Genomic DNA, 26218 nt, shown 5'->3' with positions numbered 1-26218 from the left:
CATAAAAATGTGGGGAAATTATGCTGCTTTAGCCTTGTTCGGCTCAAATATCCTAGAGTCAAGGATTCCTAACCTTTTTTGGCTGATTCGTATATTTTAGTTTACCTATAGAAAAGGTTTAAAAATGCAGAAAATAAGATCAACAGCCATGTGCCCACCATCTATATAATTAACTAATTTTGTTAATTAACAGTTTGTTTCAATTTGTTCAGAACTTTATTTTCTAAAGAAATCTATAAATAATAATGAATTTTGTATCCCTTGCCAACCCCATTCTCTTTTTTTCCCCTCTATCTATGTACAAATAGCAGTCATGATTTTACTTTTCTTAGCTTTTTATGGATCTTGGGCCCCCCTTGAGCTGAAAACCCATTTCCTGCCTCCCCCTAACCTCATCAAAGAGACATCAGCATATCCACACAAAATGGTCCTTAAACTGTTACGGGGGTTCTCAGACCCAAACACCCAGCTGGATCCTTTTGGAATTGAGGCTCCAAATTGAAAACCCCTAGTTGGGGAATCCGTTTCTTTGGAGAACCCAGTTAACAGTCAACAAACAATGGGAGCTAAGTTGGGCAGCACCATTTCCTTGCCGCTCTCGGAGCTGCTTTATGAAGCAGGAGACGTGCCCATGTGAGCCGTTACATGGAAGATTTGTATTGTGGGTCAAGAAGCAGCCACTTTGCCTCTGTAGCAGTCACAGTTCAATATTGCTGCAGAACCACAATATGAGATCTTTGACAGGGTTAAAATTACCCTCGCTTCCACTAGCAGAACTTTAATTTGGTTCTGTACGTTGCCTGCTATTAGAGATCATATTGATTTAATAGCAGAATAAAAATAGAACTCCTTTCCTCCTGCCTTATCTAAATAAGGCATTTTATCATGTGACTATTTCCTTTCTTAGAGAGCCGTGGTGTATACAGAAGTGGTTCCCTTTCTCCATCAAGGCTCTTGTAAGGACAAATCTTGCACCACTGCACTTTGGTGATGTGAATCTCCCCATCACACCCTTAACTTTTTTGTGAGCTTTGTTGAGGCATAATAATATGCAGTAAATATATTTAAAATATACAATTCAAGTATCAACACATGAATACATCTGTGAAAGCATCACAACAATAAAAACAAGTGATAGATCCATCACCGCTTAAAATTTCCAGGCGCCCGGCCGGGCATGGCTCAGCGGTTGAGCGTCGACCTAGGATCCAGGTGATCGGGGTTCGATTCCCGGTCAGGGCACATGCCCGGGTTGCGGGCTAGATGATCAGTGACTCTCATCATTGATGTTTCTATCTCTGTCTCTCCCTCTCCTTTCCTCTCTGAAATCAATAAAGATATATTAAAAATAATAATAATAAAATAAAATAAAATTTCCAGGCAACCATGGATCTGCTTTTGTTATTGATTTGTTTGCATTTTATAGACTTTTATATAAATGGAATTATATAGCATGTGCTCCTTTTTGTCTGGCTTCTTTCATTCAGCATCAATATTTTCCATCCCATCCATATTGTAGGTATCAATAATTTGTCGCCTTTTATTGATAAATAGTATTCTATCATATAGATGTTCCGTAATTTGTTTATAAACCTGTTGATTTACATTCGGGTTGTTTCTAGGTTTTGATTATTATATATAAAGCTGATAAGAACATTCTGTATTGTGAAAGAATAAAAATTCAACCAAGTAAATTTGAAGATATAATTAGCTTTATTGAACAATTTATCCCATTTAGCAAATAGATGGGCAGTATCCCATCTAGCAAATAGAAGGGAGCTCCAAACAGTTGTACAAAACTAAAGTTGTTTTATAGGCACAAACGGGACAGGACAAGAAAGTTATCAGCAAAAGAAAAGACAGAGTTGTTTTAAGCCAGGCACCTTTCTTTGGGGGAAGGCAGCAGGAATCTTATCAGGAAATTCCAAACTGATTGGCTTAAGGTCACTTTCCTGGGAGGGGGTGAAACTGCAATTAAGTCTTGATTTTCTGTCCTGGTGGCAAGCAGCTCTGCCTTGGAGCTGTTTTTTCTTTTTCTTAACAATATACAAGTCTTTGTGCTTGCACACATTCATTTCTCTTGGATGAATTACTAGAAGTAGAATATTTATATCATAGGGTAGGTATGTTTTTAAATTTTTTAGGAAACCACCAAACTGATTTTTAAAGTGGTTATACTACTTTACATTTCCAACAGCAGTGTGTGAGTTCTGATTGCTCCACATCCTTGTTAATAATTGGAATGGTCAGTCTTTTTAATTTTAGCCATTCTAATGGGTATGTAGTGGTATCTCATTGTGGTTTTAATTTATACTGTTGAGCAATTTTATGTACCTGTTTCCTTCTGTATGTTTTCTTTGATGAAGTGTCTATTCAGATATTTTGCCCACTTTTTAAGTTATTTGTCTTATTATCGAACTTTTGGAGTTCTTTATATTTTCCAGATAAGAGTTCTTTGTCAGATATATTTTCTGCAAATAATTCCTCTCACAGTCTTCTGTTCTATGAACATAGTATATATCTCCATTTATTTAGGTCTCCTTGAATATTTTCAACAATGTTTATAGTTGTTAGCATTCAAATTTTACACATCTATTGTCAAATTTAACTAGATATTTCATACCTATTTATGCTATTCTAAATTTAATTCCCAACTTTTATTGCTTGTATATAAAAATATACTTGATGTTTATATATTGACTATATCCTATGACCTTGCTAAACTCATTTATTAGTTCTAGAAGTTTTTTTTGTTATATATTTTTTTTACAGATGCCTTAGAGTTTTCTAGATAGACATTCATGTTGTTTGCGAACAAATACAATTTCTCTTCTCCCTTGTCATCTATGTGCCATTTATTTCTTTTTCTTGTCTTATTGCACTGGTTAGGAATTCTGGTACAATGTTGATAGAAGTGTGAGAACAGACATCTTTACCTTATTTTTATCCTAGCAGGAGAAACTCAGTCTTTCACCATTTGTTATGAGTCCCCCCACCATACCTCTAACTCTGCTTATTCAGGTTATGTTAGCCACTGTAGAGAAACCATTTAAAAATGCCTATGGACCACTTGGCTATTCAGACCCTGAGCCATAACCATTATTCACCTGGTAACCTTACAACACATACTGTTTCAAACAAATATGGTGCTAGCCCTTTATAATTAAGTGGTAGCAAATGCCACCATTTGAGTCTAGAGCAGTGGTTCACACTTTGGCTGCATATGAGAATCACCTGGGGAACTTCTAAAAATCTTGATGTGCAGGCCACACACCAGAGCAATTCCATCAGTAGCCCTGATGGAATTATATATTAAATTATATATTTATACAGTCTTACTACAACTCTATAACAGAAGAACTGTTATGATCATTTAATTGGTAAATACAGTTTAGAGAGAAGATATAAGTAACTGGACCAGGGTTACACAGGCATGTTGACTCCAGAACCTACATATAACTAAGTTGCTTGCCCATGGCTGTGTTAGAAAGTAAAAAGCACTTAACCCCTTCCTTCTACCTCTTCGTGGTTCTAGTGTTGTTTTGGAACTGGTCTGGGAAGCCACCATGTTAGGAATTGTTCCAATAGTGTGTTGGTTTCTTTTTTACCCATCTATTCATTCACTTTTTCACAAGTCTGCACTGAGTTCTTAACATTTGCATAGTGATATGTGTCAGTCCTAGGGTGAAAGAATGGGGATAGCAGAGTAGCAGAAATCATAGTACAGTAGCAAATATAAAATTTAGAAGATTATAAGAGAAAGAGGATGGGAATAGATGCATGTGAAGTGACGTTCAAAAATCTTTGATCAGTTTGAGAACACAAACAATGTCTTCTATGCACTGGCCTGTCTGGGACTGGTCAAAGTATAACCCCATTAACGCCCCAGCCCTAGATCTTTTTACCACGTTTCTCTTATAGTTATGATATGAAGGGGTTTGGCCGGGGTCCAAAACCCATCTTGTCCAGACTCCAGAGAAAGAGTATGATACCTGGCTAGTTGAAAGAGGGGATGGGACACCAAGAAGGGAATTAACATTCACTGAATACCTACTGTGTCGCATTGTGCAAGATGTCATGTGTTATTGCATTTGCTCTTTGTGGCAGCCCTGAGGGGCCAGCATTACCTCAGTGTTACAGATAAGAAAACAGGTTCTGGGGGGTTTAGTAATCCACCCAGTGTCACAAACCAGTAGCAGGCAAAGCCAGGTTCAAACACAGGTCTATCCAATCCCCAAGTGCACACCTCATCCCCTGCTCAGAGGCTCCAAAATTGTCTAGAGAGAGACAGCAGTTGTGCTTTGTGCCGGCATGTCTAAACACTTCTAAATCTGAGGATTACCACTGCACAGTGTGGGGAAGAGATGCAGAAAAGAATGTTGGAAGAGGAGTTTTGAAATTAGGAAGGACCGAGATGGTGTAAGTCAGAATGTAAGTCCCTGGTTTGGAGGTGGGTGAGGAGCTCTCCTCTCCTTTCTTAGTTCTGTTCTTGAATGAATTTGAGAAGAATTCAACTGGGGTGCCTTTTAAGTTGGATTGGAGGTTGGAGTTCCAATATCTTTTTTTTAACACCATGAAAACAAAAAAACATTTTAAAAAACCTTTGAACTAGTTCAAAAAAGGGAAAGTCTCCGTAACTTCTCCCAGGGCAGCTTGCAGTGAAAACGCTGGAAATGGATTGTTCCCTTAGGTACGGTCCTCCCGATCAGTTGGTTGTTGCTCTCTTGACGATCCTGAGTCACACGTTTCTTCTTCTGGTCTCACGTTTATCTTGTCACATAGACCAGCTGACCCACAGCCTTGGGCTTTCGGGCTCACGTAGAGTGTTCTTGGGTAACGTTGGGTAATTTTCATGTGCATATATTTATTGTATGCATGAGTAAAAGTACAAATAAGGGACGATGAAGGTATAAATAAAGGACAAATAAGGATTTTTTGTCTCCTGTATAATCTTAAGGAAATATGTCAGAAGGGATCTAGAGAAACGCCTGGCTCCCAGCTCTTCATTTCTCACAGGAGGAAAGCAGAAGCCGGGAGTCCGCCCCGGTAAGAGCGCACCCCTGTCACGGTGGTTGCCACCCTCCTCATGTATTTGGCTTGTCCTTTACCTACAGGTTCTTCAGAAACCAACACCGGAGCTCAAGCACCAGCTGGCTGCTCTCTCCAAGCGGGTCGCTGGCGCCGTGACTGAGCTCATTCAGGCAGCAGAAGCCATGAAAGGTAGGCTGGGTCCTCTCGTGCCCTCTCGTGGGGCACCACTCACGGCAGAGCTAGTACAGCGAACTGAGCAGAGAAAACACGGCAACACAGGCCCTCTCTTGGCATACGCAGTCAGAAGGAATATAGGGAGGTACTGGTTTTTTTTAATCAAATGGGAATAGAGTTGGATTTTAAAAGTAATATCCTCATGAAGCAAGTCTTTTCTCCAGTCTTTATGGTAAGGGCTTCTACTTAAATAGTGTAATCCATCTAGAACTGCCCACTTCTCTTTGGAGGGTCTTGCCACTTATTTTCACCTGTGTTTTCACTCATCAGAATATTTATTCTTATTTAGATATTACCCTTCATGTTTAGAAAATGGTGCTATCTGGGTACATTGTTGGCACACCCCTTCACAGTTCCCTAGAAGCAAGCAACTCACCAAGGAAAGGTTTTCTCACCAGTTTCCTTTTGTTGGAATTGAAGTGAGTGGCTATTCTTTGTGTGCCCAGGAGAGGAGCATAGTAAATCTTTGTGCTCAGCATAGTCTCAAGTCTCCTGAGGATGCCTACTTACAGTCATGGCCCTAAATTAGAAGTCAGTCACTTTCAAGCTGGCTTGGTCTGTGAGATTCTTGATTTTTAAATTATCACTGATCACTGCTCCTGTGGTAGAGCTCTTCACACAACTGATTGAGAAAGCCAGGATCAGACAGCCACCCCTCTGCACCCAGCTGATCTGTGAGAGCTGGAGGGTCCATCCCCCAGAACAGTGCAGCTAGTAGGCTCAGGAAACTTCTCTGCATGCAAATCCATACATTGTTTGTAATTAAGCCAGTGCCCTGAGGTCTGCAGCTACCAAAAATGACCCACTTTGGACTGATTTTAGGAACAGAGTGGGTGGATCCAGAAGACCCAACCGTCATTGCAGAAACAGAATTACTGGGGGCTGCAGCATCCATTGAGGCTGCTGCTAAGAAGTTAGAGCAACTGAAGCCAAGAGCAAAGCCAAAAGTGAGTGTCCATGTGTGGCTGCTTGTGTGATGTCAGTAGGTCCTCCGGTGGACAGCTGTGCAAGGGAGTTAGGTGTCCAGCAGGGAGCTTGTCTTATTCCAAGTAGTTAGACTAGCAAACTGCAAACCTGCTCTACCTGCCCAGCACCTTTTTACAGGGTATGGAAAAACCCCAGTGGGTGAGTCTTTCAGGTTAACCACCCAGAAAAATACCTTTGGGTATCCAGAGGAAGAATTGAGCATTTGCAATCTTGATTTAGTTGCATTATATATAAAGTGGGTGTTGGGTGCTTCCTTAAAATCATCCCTATTACTGAATGTGAGATTGTCACCTTCAAATTTTCTGGTTTCCATATGCCTTTAACACTGGGTCTCTCCTTTTCTTGAAATTAAAAGAGGACCATGTGAATCTCAAAAGTGTACCCAATAATCGACTTTTCAGTATATGCTGGAGATTGTGATCGGATGGTGTGTTTTCTAACTATCTACATTTGTAGACTAGATAAATGTTTAGAACTTAAGATCATGAGTATATGTTAAGAGAAACAGCAATTAAAGGAAAGAAATATGTTCATTTTGGACAGTAGGGAGGACAGTTATGAAGTAAAGAGGATGGTGGGCTAGTGCTGTCCAGGGGTAAAGCCCAACCCTGATAAGAAGCTGTAACCTCCCACCCAGCCCGCCCCATGACTGTCTTCAGTGCAAGGATAGTAGAACCAGAGGAGGCCTCCTCGTGTGGTCTGTCCAAGCAAATCCCTTCTGGTACCTAAACCCTCACCTCCCTTCCAAGCACCCAAATACATTAGGAAATATAATCTGGCTCTTCCCCTTCAAAAAAGTTGGATCCCTCAGTATAGTTATGCCTAAAGTTCTACCTTTTTTGTAAAACCAAAATATGGAGTCCGAGCACTGGAATTCACCAAACCACTCAGAAGCAGTGCCTGGGCCAGTGCTGTGTGTAAAATACACATGAGCATAGAGTGAATCGGCTAAGCTGGGGTCATTCTTAAAACCATGGAATTCTTAGAACCCATCTCCTAGTAGTCACTCTAGACTTGGCAAAGGCATTTTTAAAAAATGTCTCATCAGGATAGAATTTAAGAGGTTTGGCTTCTGATTTAGGGGTTAATAAGGGTTCCCTTCACTGGCCTCAGGCCTGAAGGTCTTGGATAATCTGATACTGAGTTTTTCATAACAAACTTAAGAACTAAGTGTGGTTATAGGAGCAACTCTGTCTTCTGGTTATATCTTTGTTTCTGTTTTGTAAATCAAGCTAATCATGAATGGAAAATGTACTTTCAACTTAAGAAGCAAGCAGCAGCCATTGACTGAAATTTAGAGGTTTTGTGCTTAATTTGTTTTTCCTATTCCTTGTATGATTTATTACCACTGGCCTCTCTTGGGAAAGCTTCTGCCTGCTAATGCTGAAGCCATGTCAATTGACACACATTCTCCTTGAGAATTAATTAGCCTGATTCTAATTCAACATTAGCACGTCACCCTGTTCCAATCCTGTTCCCTTTGTCCTGAACTCTTGTCTGTCTCTGAATCTGGGTTTCCCTCTGCCAGACATTTATTTACCTGATGACTCTTGATCTGAAAAACAAAGTTATTAAGAGTTCCTACCCCATAGGATTGTTGTTATAGCAAATGAGATTATTTCGAACACAGTGCCTGACATACAAGTAGACTTAGTAAGCAGTAACTGTATCACCATCACTGAAAACAGGCTGCTGGGACTTTTGTCTACTGCCTTCTAGGAAAATGCCTGGAATAAAAATTGTTCCATAGAATGGTGAGCTGATGGCCTTAGCAAAAAGGAGACGCAAAGCCGAACAAAAAGCTCACACTGATTGGGTGCCAAGCACGTGCCAGGCAATCTTCTAGGTGATTGACGTGGATTAGCTCACCTGGTTCTTGCAACAGGAGGCAGCGCTGTTACTATCCCTGCTCTGCTGACGCAGGATCAGAGGCAGGTCACCTGGCCGGCGTCGGAGGGCCGTGTTTGCGCTAGGAGCCGGTGTGTGGGCTCGGGTGGCAGTTCTGTCCGTATCAGTCCTGTGGGCCTGTCCAGCGTCAGAGAGGCTGGTGCAGTCCCACGGGGGAGATTTTTTGTTTGCCTGTACCCTTTGAGCCATTCATTCCACCTCTGGGAATCTGTCCGGAGAAAGAAACCCAGAGAGGAAGAAAGTTCTGTGTGTGGGAGAGGCTTATTCCATTCGTCCTTGTCTGTGGCAGTGGGAAGCTGGGTGCGCCTGAGTGTCTCCTTGAAGGAAATGTATGCGGCTGTTAAAAATACTGGCCGATAAGACTGTAGCATAAAGAAGATGCTCCCGGCATGATGCGAAGTTAAAAAAAAAAAGAAACAATACAGAATTGCGTGCTCGTTGTGGTTACAACTATGTAAAAGTCACTTGCATACGAAGGAGATGAGTGGGAAATGTACAACAGTGTGGAAATGGGTGATGGGAGGGGCTTTGTTTTAAAAATAAGACACTTAACTTACTGATGGCTGCTGAAGTGGGCAAGCGGGCACTTCCCACACGGTCAGGATCATTCAGCCTTTGTGTTTACACTGTGTGTTTGTGTTTATGGGAAGCCAAGAAATCCTTTGGTTGCAGTCATTGTTAACCCAACTTGATGTAAATCCCTACATTTCACTATGGGGCTACCTAATTTAGGTCACTCCCATCTCCCTGTCAGGAAGGGTCTTGGTCCTTCTAGAGCGCTTGAGACTGATCTGAAGTCTCCTCTGCTCTGTGACCACATGGCTTAGATTATCTATAAAACCAATTTGAAGGAACCATCAAACAGAGCCATGGCTTTTGTGAGAATACGTTTCTATTTACCAGATAGGATGCTGCCTGATTCATGAATCGCTCAGTAAAGCCAATTAGATTAAAAACAAACAAACAAAAAACAACATAGCTTTTGTGCCTGTCTAGGAGGGCTGTCTGCTTTGTGGTAAGAACCGCATGAAATAAAATACTTTTCCTGCTTATAAAGAGATATATTTTCCCAGTTTAAAAAAAAAAAAAAAAAAAAATCCCATTTTGACAGCCAGATCAACCAATCTTTTGAAATTAATTGTTTTTCTCCATCCCCTCTAATAGTCTGGCAAACAAAACTTAGGAAACTGTGAGTAAGCAATCGCTGTGACATCCCCACTCCTGTAACTGCACAGGGCGTGCAGGCTCCGCAGGGAGCGAGGGCGCTTTCCTCCGGAACTGGGCAGCATTGGCGCTGCTGTGCGCAACAGTTTTGGGGATGGGCAATGTTTTCGTTTAAACTGTTTTGCTCACTACATTCTCAGGTTGCCTGTTTTAAAAGTAGAATAGCCTGTGGTTTATGAAGATGACTCCTGGTTTATTCCCACTTCCGGCCCTAAAAATTTAAGCAATCTTTTTGCCTGTAATCTCCCAGACATAAATAGTGATCAAGTCTGCACTGTTGAATCCACCGTTTGCTTGGGAAGATGGTATAAAGGCAAAACGAGAGTGGGTGTCGGCGAGCTCTGGGGCATGTGCCTACGACACCGCTGTGGCGCCGATTCCACACTCGCAGACAGACTGTGCTCCGCAGACAGGTAAAGGAGTTGCAGTGGTGCCAGCCCTGCAGCCGTAGCCTGCAGCACTCTGCCTATTCTCGAGCTCAGTCAGACCTGGATGCCTTTTCTGCAGGCCTCTGTGTGATATGTTTGATATATTAGGTTGTTATTTAATCCAACTATATATCAAACATATTCCTACAGTGTCTTGCTCTGTCTCCGGGGGTTCCTAATACAGTTGATGAGGCCACAGGAAAGAATATGTTAAAATCACAAGTAGGCTTAGAAGATGGAGCACTCGTTACGTTTCACTATGTTATATTCCATGTCTTCTTGTAGCATTTGAAACCTGTAGCAGCATTGCTAGATTATTTTATTACAGAAACGAATCATAATTATCGATGTTTCATGAGAGCTTGGGATACTCGGTGCAGCTTAGTTTCGTACAGCGATGAATCCGCAAGGGATCTGCTCGTTGGAAAAATGGAAGATTCCACCCCGTGTTTGTGACATGAAATAAAGGTCAGGATTGTAACCTCCAAACATATCTAGGTTTATATTTCATTTGTGTTCATTTTTATCCTGATCTTCAATTTAGAAATTAGTTGTTGTCACCATCTAGGTTCAGCAGAAATTCAAGCACAAATCAACTATCTGTAACTTTCCTTTCCATCCACAGTAACAAAGTGTATAAAGCAAATCGGCCATAGCAGCTGTATGACTGATGAGTCACTGGGCTTCACGCAAACCTTGGGCAGGACTAAATGTATCCGATAAGGATAATGGAGGGTAATGTAGTGCGGACTACTCTCTGTCTGTTGAGTTTCCTGTTGTAGGTTAACTTGTCAGCAGAAGTTGATAATATTTAGACTAAGCCGACAATCAGAAAGTAATTCCATAGCCTAATTGGGTGCAACAGGAAATTCAGGGTTACGAAATATTTTCTCTGGCACGTAACCGCCTTCTGTGGCTGACTTTGACCCCCTTGCAGAAGAGCCTGTGAAGCCTGTGTGAGTGCATTCTGATCTCTCCCAGCAGAAGGCTGTGAGCGCTGCTTTCTGGAAAGCGAACTATCGTGCTGATAGCTCAGCTTTGGGGAGGAGAAGTGCTTTTTTGAAGAGCGCTCCTGGGCGTGTGTCTGTATGCAGCACCCTCACAGGCGGTAAGCCCGTGGTGTGGCAGGTGGCTCAGGCAGGCTTCCTTTGCTCACGTCTCGGAGCCATCTCCAAGCTGCGTGTGTAGGGACAGCTCACTGCAGCAGCAGCAGCAGCAGAGAAGTGGTGACCCAGGGAAGGGCATGCAGTGTTGGAGTCCTGGCTTCAGGAGTTAAAAAGTAGAGCCCACCCCTGGAGTCCTTTTCCGCCGAGAAGTGATCCATGAGTGTGTGTCAGCAGGAGCTCTTTCAGGTGGTTTTCAAGATCTGCCAAAAATCAGTGCCAACTTCACCCAGCTAGAGAGCATCGTTTAGGGTTCTGAGTGCAATTTAAGCTATTTGTCCAAACTGGCAAACGGTCAGGGAAAAGAGACAGCAAGTTATTATGATTAAAGAAAATACAATTTTAAGAGGACCTTACGGTAAAGCCCATTTGTTACAATTGATGGAGTTTTCTTGTTCCTTTTGCTAATTTTGCCACTGACCAGCATGCTGCACTGATTAATTAGGTGAGTAGGAAAGGCAACCAGATGATCAGGGAGGAAGAAGAAGAGCCGATACAGTGTTTTCTGTGTGGCTAAACTGTGGGCTCTGAGCTTATCTGCCACTGATTGGTTCCAGGCCAGGAGATACATAGGGTGTGAAAAGCAAAGGTATGTGGGGAACCCGGCCAGCACATGTTCTCAGGTGACTCCCCCTAGAAGAACCATAGGTTCTTGTCAGACCCTTAGACACACAGAGAATTCATGTCAAGGGGCTCACGATGTAACAAATTGATCTGATTAATCTTTGAAAGAATTCTGTTACCTTTTCTTTGTCCATGCTTCCCTACATAGACATTCAAGTGCCCCTTTTTAGAGAGAGACACACACACACAGAATCTTTAAGTTTTTCCATCAAACAGAAACAGCAATCACAAAATCATTTCCGTGGCATTACTTTTCACTTAAAAAAAAAAAATTAAACCAGTGGATACTATGGAAAAACCACTCCCAAGATACCAGTGGTGCAAGCTGGGACCTTTTCCAATGGATACGGCATGAATGTGCATTTATTCCACATCTGGATGCACAAGGTGGTCCCTCCCCAGGTCACAGGCATGACCATTTGTTGGTGCTTTCTCTCTGTCACAACTTTGTCTGCTTATAGTTTCCCTGGAGCTTTCCCTGAGACCAGGCCAGCCTTGGGGGTAGGGGGAGTCCAAGACCCTGTGTCCAGATCTGAGCTCTTCTCAGTTCCAGTTGTTCTGAGAGGCTCCCCCTCTATTAGTACTTTTTTAGGGTGGTGGTCCTAAAGACAACCCAGCCATGGGTCATCCAGAAGAGAAGCTGATCTGGCTCTGATGCAGTTGAGTCTTTGGATACAGGCTAAGGTCTCCCCCAAGACCCCTCTCAATTCCATACCAGAAGCAAACTGTTAGCAGCCAGACTCAGTACAAACAAAGGAGAAATGTGGCTGCCTGTTCCGCTCGGCTTCCAACTGGCAGGAAATGCCTCACTGGTGTTGCGGGGCTACTTGGTGTTGGCTTCCATTTTCCCTCAAGGACATTTGACTTATGTTCAAAATGTTCATTATCTATATCCAAAGAATATTTTTTTAGTTTCTGATGTGATATTACCTTGTTTTTAATAACAAGTATTCTGTAAGACTTTTAGTAACACAGAACAAAGCACGATTCCCGATTGGGAAGACAGTACCGTGAGCTGGAATCTGGTTTTGTGGCCAGTGTGAGGAAAGGGAGGGAGGCAGGAATCAGGGCAGTGACCGTTTGACTGTGTCCTATGAGTGACTTCGGCTCCTTCACCTCCAATTCACTGAGGGGAGGGGCTGCAGGGTTGCAGGGATGTGATTCACAAAGAAAAGGGAAAGAAAGAGGACCACGGATGGAAATGCTCTTCCTCCGCCCTGCATGTGCCCAGGGACCTGTCAGGGAGGACAGGGCTGGCGACGTCGGTAAAGATGCTGCAGGAAGGAGGCAGGGCTCCTCCATGGGGGAGGCCAAGGGAGAGGAAGGAAGAGAAAAAGCATTCTCTGCTCATTTCCCTTCTAAGAAAGGTTTAATTTGGAACCACAACATACCTAAGCTAAAGGACCAGGAGGGTTGAGTTGCTCAAGTTACAAACAGAAAGCTTATCAGTCCTGGAGAAGGGCTGCGAAATCCCCAAAGTCATGGTCAGAAAGTGCAGATCGGTGACTAAAACCCAGGTTATCCGTCTCCTGGTTGGGTATTGAGGGAGGAGCTGTAAGCAGTGCCATTCTCTATCATGTGTCACTCGACATTTCATTCATCTTTTATTTGTGTTTTTTATTTATAATTATTTACGGTTTTAATCAGACAAGGCAGGTAGAACTGTTATTAGAATTATGAGTGGAAAACAGCATTCAGAAAGGAAAAACAGACTAGCATTTAGCCCAAAGTCTGAACAAAACTATTTTATTTTATTTTTATTTATTGTTGACGGTATTACAGATGTCCCCCATATTCCCCTCTTTTCCCCCTCCAGAAAAAACAAAAACAAAAACAAAACACAGAAAAATCACAATTTTTAAGACCACAAAAAATATATGCAGTAGTAGAAATAATAATGAAATTAGTTGCTAGTAGTTAATAAACATTAACTATGAGTCCGTTGTGCTCCGTGTATATCAATAATTTACTTAAAACAACCCTTATCAGAGAGGTAGGAGGGAAGGGAGTTGAGAAAATGAATGAATTGCTACAAAGACTATGTTCTCAGAATCATAGAAAGACAAAAAATACTATAGAAATGAAGAATGGCCTCCCATTTTCTGTCCCCTTTCCACCGTCCTTTCTCCTCTCCTACCCAGTAGGACCTCAAGCTCCCTAAACTTTAGACCAATCAGAGTAAAACTCCCAAAGCTCCCCAAGTGTGGGGAGCAGGCAGTGAGGGAGCCAACCTAAAGTGTGGTCTTTCCTAAGAGGGAGCCTACAAGACCTCTAACTTTTTAAATGGGGAGCTCTGCGTAAGATCACCAAACAGGAAAAATATCAGCAAAAGGGTGCTTAAACTGTTCTCGAAGCTACCAAAAAAACCAAGGTAGGGAGAAACCCATCCTCAGCTAGCCTGCTAGACAGTTCAGGAAGGACAGCTGTTAAGAGCTTGTGGTGACCTGGCCAATAGTCTTTTCGAGTAGAGGGGTCCAGGGGAAAGAACATGGTACAGAGGATGAGAGAATGGATTTAATACTCAGAGGCTGCAGCTACCACCTTCATTAAGCAGAAGAGATTCTTAGTTTGTACATTTGTTATTTTATCCAGCACTGTTTTATTAAAAGCCTCTTAATAATAAAATGCCGAAAATGCCACTGTGTTTCCATTTGTATATGCATGACTGAATGTCACCAACTGTGAAAGCTGGTTGAAGGATGCAGGCAGAGTGTACAATCAACAGCCCCTGGCCTGAAACGGAGCCGGAGCCCGTGTGTCGATGTGTGAGCCTTCGTCTCCCAGGGATCAGGAGCGGACAGTTACTGATGTGGATGCTTACTCGGTGCATGTCTCCTTCTCTAACCACACCATGTAAATTGTCCTCTGGCTGAACCCTAGAACTCGGGAGACTCATTTCAAGTGAATACCTTCATTCACCAAGCGTTTATCACGTGGGCTTCTCCGTCTGACTTTGTGCTCGAGATACATTAGTTGAATAAAACCCAGCCCATGCCCTGGAGGAGATCACAGGCTGGTAGGATTCAGTTAACTGGTATCTATTTTTCCTTAACCCAGGCCAGCACTTCCCCCAGAGTTCCCTGAACACCTCCGTTAGAAATGCAGGTTCCAGGGCCCCACCCCAGACCTACTGCAACATATAGGCTGCACCTTTAACCAGGTCCTCAGGTGTCTCTGCAAAAGCTGCCAGCTTAGCCCATTTAATGAAAACATTTCCTTAAGTTCATTGTTTACGCTTGATGCGAGTAGCCTTAAAGAAATATTAATAATTACATGTAAAGGATTAATTATAATCTTCAAAAGGTTATTTTGATAGTCTTAACAGCTCCAATTGTTGGGGGGCAGGGGACTCAGGAGTGAAGATGTTACTCAGTCTTCCATAAACCAGAGGGACAGATTTAGGAAGCATTGGTCAGATCAGTAAAATATCTCAGCTAAATTGGATCTTAAGAGACCAGCCAACTGAGCCTCTCTGGTGAGCAGGATTGAGTGAGGGCTCAGTGAGAGGAGCCCAGCCTCCCAGTCCATGGTGCCCGGACCCTCCAGAATCTTCCCCCAGGTCCCCTTGGAGCAGCTCCCCCTTGCTCTGCTTACTCTCCCCAATCTCCCAGTTCCATTAGGCAAATCCTACACTTTCATTGTGATCCTTTTGTTTAGGTAAGCCCTTTCAAGACCAAGCCAAAGCCAGTTCCATTTCTCCCCTTTTTTGCTTGTGTGGTTAGCAACGAGTTCTCCCTTTCCTGGCCACCCTCACGACTCCTCTCCCAGATTCCACCCTCCACAGGTGGGAGCGGAAGCTGATGGGGAGCACCGCCCGGGCGCTTGGCTTTTCACAAGCCTCCTTGGCCCGGGAGAGCCCACACTCCTGAGGCTGGAAGCCGTGTGCCCTGAGGGAGGGTCGGGCCTGTGTGCGTGGCCAGCGTGGCCCGCAGAGAGCACGGACCCAGCAGGCCGCAGGTCTCCTCGAACCCCGCCCAGCTGCAGCAGCGGGACACTCGCCTTCCCGCCCTGCTGCCGTCCCAGTGGCCTTATGAAACCTTTCTTGGGAAACTCTTTAGTTCTTTCTAATCACAGCAAATGTCTCCCAGAAATGAGGCTTTCTGCTGCATCCATTTTAGAGCATAGAGATATTATGGGAAGAAAAAGAGAAATCCATCAAAGGGCATTATAGCTGTTGCCGTTGTAAGAAAAAATCAATAGGTGTCAAAAATATTTTGAAGTCAAATATCTATTTCAAGCATGTATTTTATTAAAAAAAAAAAAATTATGCAGGGCAGCAGAAGACATGGGAGAGGCTTTCCAAATCAGTTGTAATGGGATGATTCTATCAGATCTATCTATGCTTAAGGTTAGCACTTCATTTTAAGGAGATTTTATGTTTATGAATCCTAAAATTTGGGAAATTGGAAATCTGCTGATGGGCACTCCACCCTGTAAAGTGGACTAAACCTTGGGATGCATAGCGTGGCTGAGGCCGCCTGAGACAGGAGTCCAGGAAACTTTTGGGAGCCACCATGGGCCTCTGTTTTCTCATCTGCAAAATGAGGAGGGGCTCCCTTTGCTCTAAAAAATTCTGTGATTTCCTCAGTGTCTAAATCTGTTATATGCTTGACTTTCTTTTGCAGAATGAATTTTCAAAAAAGCTCTTAATTCAAGGTCATTGAATACATGTATCAGAGCCTAATGTCATCTCTTTGGAGCCTGTGTATAATACCTTTCATGCCAGAATGTCTTATAATGAGTCATTTTTTGTATTTCAGTAAACAAAATTTTCTATTCTACTGCTACCCCACCCCCACCTTGTAATGAGGAATCCAAAATGGTTCCACTGGAACTGAATCCATTTCTGTCCTGAATGCTCCTAGGGCAAGACTGTCAGAAAAAAGAAAGACTATACAGCTTCTGTCTCAGAACTTCTACCTGCCGCTGCCATCCTTCAGATCCACCGCATGTGCGCCGAAATGTTATTTTGATAGTGTGGGTTGTAAAAACCAAAATGGGATTGGCATCTCTCATGGTTCAAGATGTGACCATTAAGAAAAGGGAACTGAAGCCCTAGCTGGTTTGGCTTAGTGGTTAGAGTGTCAGCCCACAGACTGAAGAGTCTCGGGTTCGATTCTGGTCAAGGGCACGTACCTCTGTTGCAGACTCGATCCGGGCCCTAGTCGGGACGCATACGGAGGCAACCAATCTCTCTGTCTCCCTCTTCCCCCTTCTCTCTCTCTCTCCCCTCCCTCCTTCCTCCTCTCCCCTCCACACTCTCTCTCAAAAACAAGAATAGGGAACTGGAAAAGAATGGTATCCATGCACCCATCCCGTCTGAAGTCTCATATGGGACCATTAGTGAGCCGACTTTGATCCCCGGACCCAAAATTATTCCTCACTGATGCGGGGGCAGGTCGGGGTCCTTTGGCTAGTAAAACCTATCATAGGGAGTCAGAGAGATTTATGTTTAGCTCTGGTTTAGATTTTTCATGCTGCCACATCAACTTGGGCCCAGTTCTGTACCTCCCTGAGCCTCAGTTTTCTCACCATACATATAAAAATATAGATAGCTAATCCTGTGGTACAGTATTTTTTTTCTTTATTGGTGAAAATAAAGAAATTAATTTCTTTAATATACATGAAAGTGCCTAACAAAATGCTTGGCACATAGTAGACACTTCTAAAACCCTATTGCTATTGTACAACATTGCAAATGTACTACTTAATGCCCCTGACCTGTACTCCTAACATTGGTCCAAAGGGTAGATTTTATGTTATGTGTATTTTACCACACACATACAAAGAAAAGGATTGCTATACCTGACCATCTCTTACTATCTAAAAGGTACCAGCCACATCGTCAACATTCTAGGGCTAAGAGGAACTTAACCAGATTGACAGAATATCAGTGCTGGAGGTTGACCTTGAATGTCATCTAGTCTGACCATCCCAAATGGTGGTGCTCCATTCCCCCCAGCACAGGACCCAGGTCTTCACATTTGCCCCACTTCCCAAAAGCTTCTCTTCAACTCCCCAGGTGGTTTTGGCCACACAGGGCGTGGTGGTGGCAAATTTACAGCAGAGTCCTAATGGCCTGACCGCACCTGCGCAGTGGTGGCCCGTGTTCCTCCCCCGGTGCATCAGGGCCTTGGGTTCCGGGTGACTGAACAAGCTCCACCTTGATGGATTTCTTTTCCATCACTGGGTGATCTTTGGTTGGTATGTAACTCTCCTTGTGCTCAGCCACAAAAATGCAAATGCAATTTTGCTTTTGTTTTTACCCCAGAAAAATAAGGTTTTTCACGACTGATAGCCATCTTTCCTTTTTTTAACCCATTTTTTGAGCCTTAAGCCCTGAAAGAATGTGCCACCACCCACTCTTTGGATTTTGATTTTTTATTATTTTAATTTTGGTTATTGATGCTGATGGAACCATTCGAGATTTTTTATTCTCTAAAGATTTTGGCCTGGAAAAAGAGCCTGCCTTAGAATGTCCTGAGTTAACATTTGTACCGATGTCAGTGCTGGCAGCTCCCACCTTTCAAAGAGGGAGCACAGGGAGGCCTCAGATGGAGGGGCAGCCTAGGCCTTTCTACCCTGGGTGTGGTTTGTCAACAGAAAGCGGTAGCCTGATGGAGAGCCAGGTGACTGAGCAGTAAGTAGTTTGGCAGAAAGCGCCCTCTGTGGATATGAATTGCATGTGACACTGTTTTCTTTTGGTTATAGCAAGCAGATGAGACCCTGGATTTTGAAGAACAGATCTTGGAAGCTGCTAAATCCATTGCTGCTGCCACAAGTGCCCTGGTCAAATCGGCCTCGGCAGCCCAGAGGGAGCTGGTGGCCCAAGGAAAGGTGGGTGAACCCCAGTGGCCCAGTGGCGAGATGTTCACATAGTGAGAGCCTATGAGGAAAAGATGTGAATGCTTTGGGCCTGACCAAGGAAATCAGTGCTGTGCCTTCCTCACTGTATTGCCGATCTGCCCCAACTAACTGAAAACTGTTTGCTGAAACCTGACAGACAGAATGCCGGATTTGGCTTCTGGGCCTCTCATCTGCTTCTGGTTAAGGAAAGTCTCCCGCTCCGGCACAATCAGGGCCTGAACAGGACATGTATATTCCCTCCACACATTAGGTATTTAAAGGTGTAAGCTGTCATATTTCCCTGCCGGGTGGCTATGTAAGCACTGTAGTCAGGGACTTTATAATACCATCTTCCAACTCCAATGGCTCCATTCATTTCTTAGCACCGTGTAGCTGAACGCTGTCCAACTCTGCAGTTAACATTTTCCTGAGCCTATTGGCCAGAAGGCCAGTCTGGTTTTAAATCTGAGATGTCTTTGATCTGCTTCTCCAGTCACCCATTCCATCTGCGTTAGCATGAAAGCAACGTTCTTTTTTCAATAATCCAAAGTAGTAATAGTACACTAGACTAGGGAGTTTAAAACACTCCCTGTGTCCTGTTTTTCCCATACAACATGAAAGCGCCCCCATCCAAACTGTGTCTGCAGAGAGCCTCTCAAATATAAAGGCAGCACAGAAATCCTGCCAGGTTGTGGGTTTGGGAAACTCGTAATTGTCAGTCACTCTGCTAGTAAAAGGCCTTTGCTGTGAGTGTACAGATAGATGGATACGACTATGTCTTGACCCAAGAGCATGTAGCACAGACAGGAAGTTACACCCAACCAGTGGCTTTCCACCTTCCCCCAAGAAGTCTCTTGTGAACTTAGCCATGTCTTAATCTCAAACTACATACTCCGGCTTTTCTTTCTAAACCATCGTGTGCTATGTTATCTCATATTAACATATATACGTCTCCCCAGTGGCGTGCAGTCTGTTCCTTTATGTTTCTCACTTATCCCTGGTAGATGCAGGACAGTGCTAACCTTACTTACCAAGTACTTGTTGACCCATTAATATATAAAGACCAAAAATGGATCACTGAGGAGAATATCTTACCTAAAATTTTAGTTTATTGATAAAGGGCCAACTATGCGCCAGACACATTGCTAGAGTCTAGAGAATCTAACTCAATTGGGACAGAGCCCCTGTCCTCCAAGGGACTCAGATGGCCAAGCATTTAGGAAGTTGGAAAAGGTTCAGCTGGATGTGGGTGAACTTATATGGAGGACCTTGGGGTTTACCTGACATTCACCAAGCCCCAATGTGATTCCTGTAATTGCTGACAGATCCTCAGTTTCATATTCAACTAGAGAGTCATCTGTTACCTCTCCACTCACCTCCCACAAGTGTAAAGATATTTCCTCCCATAGATACTCCCTCTACGTCTGAATAGAAAATATTTCATTTGTTGCCATGATTTCTAAATAGAAACAGAGATCATCTTACTTCCAGCTTTTCATTTTCTCCCCCCACCCTACCCCAAGCCCCTACAAAACAGCCTGTATTTCCTTAAGGGTCTGTACTTAATTGCACTAAAGGAAATGTACCACCCATTCTTGCATCATCTGCCAGAAAAATCAGCATGGCTTCAGGTTCTGAGATGAGGAGAGGTTTAAGTTCCCCTTGGCCCTTAAAAGAAGAGGCCTCAGGGGCTCCCGTGTGTGAAATGGAGAAAGGTCAGCAGAGGAAATGAGTGTGTAAGGACAGCCCCGATCTATCATTCCTGAGCCATTTTCCCAGAAACTCAATACCTGGCAACAGAGGCCATTTGGAGCATTTCAGACTGACTCCTTGTGGACCAGAGGAAACCAGTCAGACTGTGCTGGTGCCGTCTTGCAGTGGCCAGGGTCCTTCCTGGGAAAGGTGCTCCGTTCTCACGCTGGTGCTGATGGTGGGCGTCCCTGGTAGTGCTGCGTGTCTGAAATGCTTTTCTCTCCAGTTCTGGGCAGTGTAGAGTGTGAGGGGCTGCAGGTCACCCTCAGCCTTCCAGCTCTCATTGCAGATTTCTAACCTCCACTCTCTAGGTGGGCTCCATCCCCGCCAATGCCGCGGATGACGGACAGTGGTCACAGGGGCTGATTTCTGCTGTGAGTCGCCTTCTCCTTCCCCCCCATCTGCTTTTGGGAGCCCCTGTGGGAGGTTTGGGCCTTGGGTCACTTCTTTGTTGACTGTCCCCAGGCCCGCATGGTGGCAGCTGCGACCAGCAGTCTCTGTGAGGCGGCCAATGCCTCTGTTCAGGGACATGCCAGTGAGGAAAAGCTCATCTCATCCGCCAAGCAGGTCGCCGCTTCCACGGCTCAGCTGCTTGTGGCCTGCAAGGTGAAGGCCGATCAGGACTCAGAGGCCATGAGGCGGCTACAGGTAATGGTCACTGATGCTGGTGGGAAAATACTCCTGTTGGAGCGGGTAAGTGTCGCCAAAGGGGACAGTCTCACTTCCTTGGCATGACCCACCAGGCCTTCCATCAGCCAGCTCTGTGCCACTTTTCTCATTTTCTACCACGTGTGCCATGCATCCTACACCTGCTGCCCCACCAAACTGACATGCTCCACATGTGCCTTCTGGCCTCATGCCTTGGGGCCTCCTCCCCACCAGCCCAGCCTGGGGAACTCCTACTTGTTCTTCATGACTCAACTCCAGAGTCACCTCTCCTGGGAAGCCCTCCTGACTCCTCCTGACTCCCAGGCCTCAGGCAGTCAGTCCCTCCTTTGTCCTGCTGGAGCCCCCAGCCAGAGCACTCTGTGGTTCCTCTTACCTGGCCCCCCACATTTATCTTTATACCTGTCTTTGACAAGGTGGGACCTTCTTAGGCTCAGGCACCAAGTCTTTATCTTTGCATCTCTCACCCCTATGCTGGTGCCTGTTTCAGTGGAAACCCTCATTCACTGTTTGCTAAGGAAGGGAGTGAGAGGACTGAGGAATTTATGCGAGACTGTTGCTAAGGTTTCCCAGAGCCCAGAGAACATGCTTATGAAGGTGACAGTCGGGTCCTTCCAAGTGCATATGTTTTCCTGATTGTTCTAATTATAGAGTATTTTAAACACAGTGAAAGAAATGTTTGAATGAAAAAGTCACGTAGCTCAACATTGTTACATGTCAGCGATTATCATTTTCTCTTCCTGTGTTTATGCACAAAATAATTTTGTCTAGTCGTAATCATAGCAAGAGACATTCTGCTTTTTCCCCACTTAACACGTGATCATGCATATCTTTTCCTTGAGGGAAAGTCTTCATAACTTCTCTCTGCAAAGCTAACTGGTCCATTCTTCATGAGTCTCATTTTTAATGATTGCATGATATTACATCAACTGATTATGCCAGAATTTCCCTATGCTTTGGGCATCTAGATTTTTATTATAAGCGTTATAATGCATATTGTTTATGCTCTAAAAACTATGTAAGTCATGAGTAATTTTTCATAAATGGCAGAAATATTTGAACAGTTCCACTGAAGTTCAGAACTCTCATTTTATTTTGCAAGCCCCAGCGTGCATTTCTGTTGTTTGGTCCTCCTGAGTGTCTCTCTGACCTACCTCCCTCACCTTCATCTGACTCCTGGGATAAAGCCAGGAGGAAGAATGGGGAGCTGCACGTTTTTGAATGTGTGGGTTTGGGGAACGCTTTTGAGGACAATATCCTAAGTTAAGAGAGACCAGGGTTCAAATCCTGCCTCTCCCATGTATTAAATGTATGATCTTACACAAATCACTCAAAATTTTTCAGGCCTTAGTTTGCCTCATCTGTAAAATGGGAATGGAGATAGCTGCACTGGAATGTGGACATACTTTTATAAGTCCTAGGGCTTTACACACATATAACACAGCATCACTCTTATTATTGTTGCTGATTTAACCTGATGCTGCAGTGTCATGTCTGAATTCCTTACAGTGATCCAGAGGCTTTCTGGGGCTAGAGACAGACCTGTTCAAATTCCAGCTCCATAACTTAGTAGCTACAAGATCTTAGACAGTATACTTAACTTCAGTTTTGACATCAGAAAGGTGAACTAATGAGTTCTGACCTTGTAAAGCTATTTTGAGAGTAAGCACATGATGACTACTGTCAAAGATGAATTGGCTTCCCCTTCCTTTCTTGTGCCCTCAAAGTCCCTACTTGTCACTTTAGCTCACCACCCAAATGAGCCAGTTAACTTTGAGAAAAACTCTGAGGTTTCACCCCCAAGCATGAATCCTTGACTCGGAGGAGCTGGGCAAGGAATTCAGGAGGTTTAATAAAGACTTGACCACCATTAGAAGATAATTCCAAACCTCAGGTGGCAGAAAACGAGCCCCCAGCGTCGAGAGGAAGCCAGTGTGGGCTGCAGCCCTTACTCAAGGTCTCTCCGCACTGAAAAGCTTCTGTCACCCGTCTCCAGTAATTCCCATCCTTGAGCACGTGGCGTAAAGCCCAGCTCTGACTCTGAAAGTACATCAGTAAAGGCCTTATTACTGTGGGGCTCCCAGCCCTTTCATGTGGGGGTAGGCTATGCTTTCATAGCCCTTCGTTTGACCAAGAAACATTCAGTGAGCGCCAACCCTGAGCAGCCACTGTGCCAGGTCCTGGGGCTGCACAGATTCTAGTCACAGCCCCTGCCCTCAAGTTACTCACTGTCCAGGAGAGAGAAAGGCAACTACAAGTGTGGTAAGGGCTGCAGAGAAGCCAGCACAGAGCACTCGGGGAGCACTGGGGTGGCTAAGACTGAGGTGGACTGAGAAAGCGATGTCCGAGCCAAGTCCTCAAGTGTGTCTAAAGTGAACTGGCCAGTGGAGCTGGTTTTCTGGACCAAGGGGGCAGCCCTGAGTGCTTCTGTTAACACACACATCACAATGCTGCAATCATTTATTTACCATAACTGTAATTCCCCTCAAAACTGCGTGTTCCTTGGGGGCCAGGCATGAGCTAAGATTGGGTAGGTGCCAATGTTGATAGAATCAGTGGATGGATGGATGGATGGATGGATGGATGGATGGATGGATGGATGGATGGATGCACAGACAGAGGGATGGGCAGACAGACAGATAGATACTAACTAGAGAGAACTTCTGTGTTATAATTGGATGATAAATAGATTCATAGTCTCATGCACTGTACCTTCATGTCTGTTCTTGCCTGATCCAAATGGCTGTTTCTAATGATATAATGTGTGTTTTGTTTCCTCTCCAGGCAGCAGGAAATGCTGTGAAAAGAGCCTCAGACAATCTCGTTCGTGCAGCCCAGAAGGCAGCTTTTGGCAAAGCTGATGATGACGATGTCGTAGTGAAAACAAAATTTGTAGGGGGCATTGCTCAGGTTTGTGATTAAACCCAGACAGTGTTTACTCCCATGATGGGCATTGTGTTATAACAGACACACAAAATAGCAGTCACTTACACAAGATGGAAGTTTATTTCTCCCCCATGACAGTCTGCGTGTAAGTCTAGGAATGGCGTGGTGGTACTTTTCTGTCTGAAACACAGACTTTATCTCCCTATTGCTCAGCCATCCCTGAGATGTTGCCCTTGGCCACTTGGTCCAAGATAGCTCAGTAACCATCAGGCTTTCCAGCCAGCAAGAAAAGATAAAGGAGGGGCCAGCCCAGCCCTGAAGTTGCGAACATCACTTGCTCACATGCCATTGGTCCGCATTTTGTCACATGGCCAACCTCGCTGTAAAGGAGGCTGGGAAATTCAGTATTCTTCGTAGTCACATGCCTAGCCAAAAATCAGGGATTCTATTATAAAAAAAGGAGAAAAGAAATTGGAGGACAGCAATATTATCATGTAAATAAAATTATGCATTTGGAGCTGCTACCCACTCAAGATACTTGGCTCAAAAGAGAGACTGAACGGTGACCCCTCCCAGAACTTTCAGGAGAGTAGACAGGGTAGTAGAAGAGCAGCCAGACTCACGCTAGGTTGTGTTTAAATGAGGAGGAAACTTCAGGAAATCAGGCTTGCGGTTCAGGGCACGTGTTGATATAAATCCATTATACGAGATTCGTTTTCTTAGTGCCAGGGGCACCGGGACCCTGTCTCATTCCTGTGCCTTCCTTAGCTCTTCCTGAACCACTCCTCTGTTTGGAAATGTACTGGACTCATTCTTACCAGACCCTCTTTCTTGACACAGTAGTTCCATGAGAAGTTCCATGAAGAAGGGTCTCTGATCAAATAAGTCTGTGAAGTACTCCTCTCTCTGCCCCCACGTCAGTGCATCACAGTGATTGCTGGTGTAGTAAAGGCTCTGCAGAGGCCCGCAGGAGAGAAATCTCTTTGGGTTTCTTGCACACAAATTTACCTTTTCCACATAATGCCTACTTACTAGTATTCCTCAGATCATACTGTAGAAGCATGAAATAAATACATAAAAGCCATCTAGAAGTTCATGACTTCAGCTTTAGCTTCGAGACTACCTGGGCCAGGTCCTGCTCCACTAACTGGGGCATACCGAGGACACGCTATCTCTCAGCTTCAGGTTCCTCATTGGGAAACGGGATGATCACTGGGGCACACTCCATGGTATTGCCAAGAAGATGATGGGACACTCCATGTGCTCACCCCAGAGCCCAGTGCAAAGTAGGGGTGACATGTTTGCTGTTAAATCAGTGGCCAGAAGTCAGCTTATTTTGGGGGGGTGGGTCAACTGGGTCATCGGTCTTAAAACTCAAACCGTGGCCCGAGGCTGGTCTCCAGAGCTCATGCTTATTCCTAGCGCCCTGCTGCGTCCCCCTGTAGCGGGCGCTATGGGACCGCATGAGGCAGCCAGGGGAGGGGGAGGGCCGTTTCCTAGAGAGTTTTGCATCCGTCCAGCTTGTTGCTTCCCTTCTAGATCATTGCTGCCCAGGAGGAAATGCTGAAGAAAGAGCGAGAACTGGAAGAAGCAAGGAAAAAACTGGCCCAGATCCGCCAACAGCAGTATAAATTCTTACCCACCGAGCTGAGGGAAGACGAAGGCTAAGGCCAGGGCCCAGGCGGCGAGCCCCGGGACGGCTGCGAGAACTGGGCGGACGGGTTCCTGGAAGGCTGGGCACTCGCCTGGGCGCCGCCCGCCTCCCCGGGGCAGCCCGGAGCCTCCGTGCTCATGCTCGCGGTGCGCCCCGTCGGGCACCAGCTGCACCACGGCGACGCCACACGGTACAGCGTCCCACCCACAGCTCCTCCGCCGCCTCCCCTCATGCCTCACCAGATCTCAGGAGAGAGGGCTGCGCCTCGTGGACTGTCCCCAAAAAAGAGAAGTCAGTATTATGTCTCCGCAGACACCCGTGCTTTCTGCGGGCCCTTCTCCAAGGCCTGCTCCGGGCCTCTGGTGAAATCATAATAGGAAAAAAAAAAGAAGGCTCGAGGAAATCATCGATGCCGTAGATATTCAGATACCCTTCTCCCTCTCGGGCGAAGGTGGACGTTGGGGTTGAACGTTAATAAAGGACAGAAACGTAAGCCGGTGTGGACTCCGGGGAGGGCGGCTGGGGCCACCCTTCGGGCAAGGCGCTGGCTCACCCCCAGGGCGAAGACCCTGCTCCTGCGCGCCTCGCCTCAGCGCGCGAGCTCCCTGTGCCATCCAGACCGCTCTGTGTTCTGTGGCCCAGAAAACAGAACGATTCTTTTTTTCCTCCATAATCCAAAGGGCAGAGGTGCGGGGGGACCGTCAGGGTTCAGGGAGCAGGGGCTGTAATAAAATGTGTGGGCTCCTTACTCCGCAGAGGCTCTTTCCGTTCCTACAGGTCCATCCACACAAACCCACGGCCCCCAGAGGGCAGGC

At 44.9% G+C, this 26218-nt stretch overlaps 1 protein-coding gene across 1 annotated transcript in view; it reads left to right on the top strand.

Moving 5' to 3' along the window:
* The window catches only part of TLN2 (talin 2), a 391554-nt gene extending 365658 nt beyond the window's left edge, over positions 1-25896 (top strand). Inside the window, exons 53-59 of the mRNA XM_016208572.2 lie at positions 5115-5220; positions 6088-6212; positions 18311-18436; positions 20509-20571; positions 20663-20845; positions 23648-23773; positions 25289-25896. Of these exons, the coding sequence (XP_016064058.1) occupies positions 5115-5220; positions 6088-6212; positions 18311-18436; positions 20509-20571; positions 20663-20845; positions 23648-23773; positions 25289-25417 (858 nt within the window). The 3' untranslated portion in view covers positions 25418-25896. The remainder of the gene's footprint in view (positions 1-5114; positions 5221-6087; positions 6213-18310; positions 18437-20508; positions 20572-20662; positions 20846-23647; positions 23774-25288) is intronic.
* The last annotated feature ends 322 nt before the right edge of the window (positions 25897-26218 follow it).

The sequence above is a fragment of the Miniopterus natalensis genome, chromosome 1 (genome assembly GCF_054644295.1).
Source record: "Miniopterus natalensis isolate mMinNat1 chromosome 1, mMinNat1.hap1, whole genome shotgun sequence".
Lineage (NCBI taxonomy): Eukaryota > Metazoa > Chordata > Mammalia > Chiroptera > Miniopteridae > Miniopterus > Miniopterus natalensis.
This window is presented reverse-complemented; position numbering and strand designations above follow the sequence as displayed.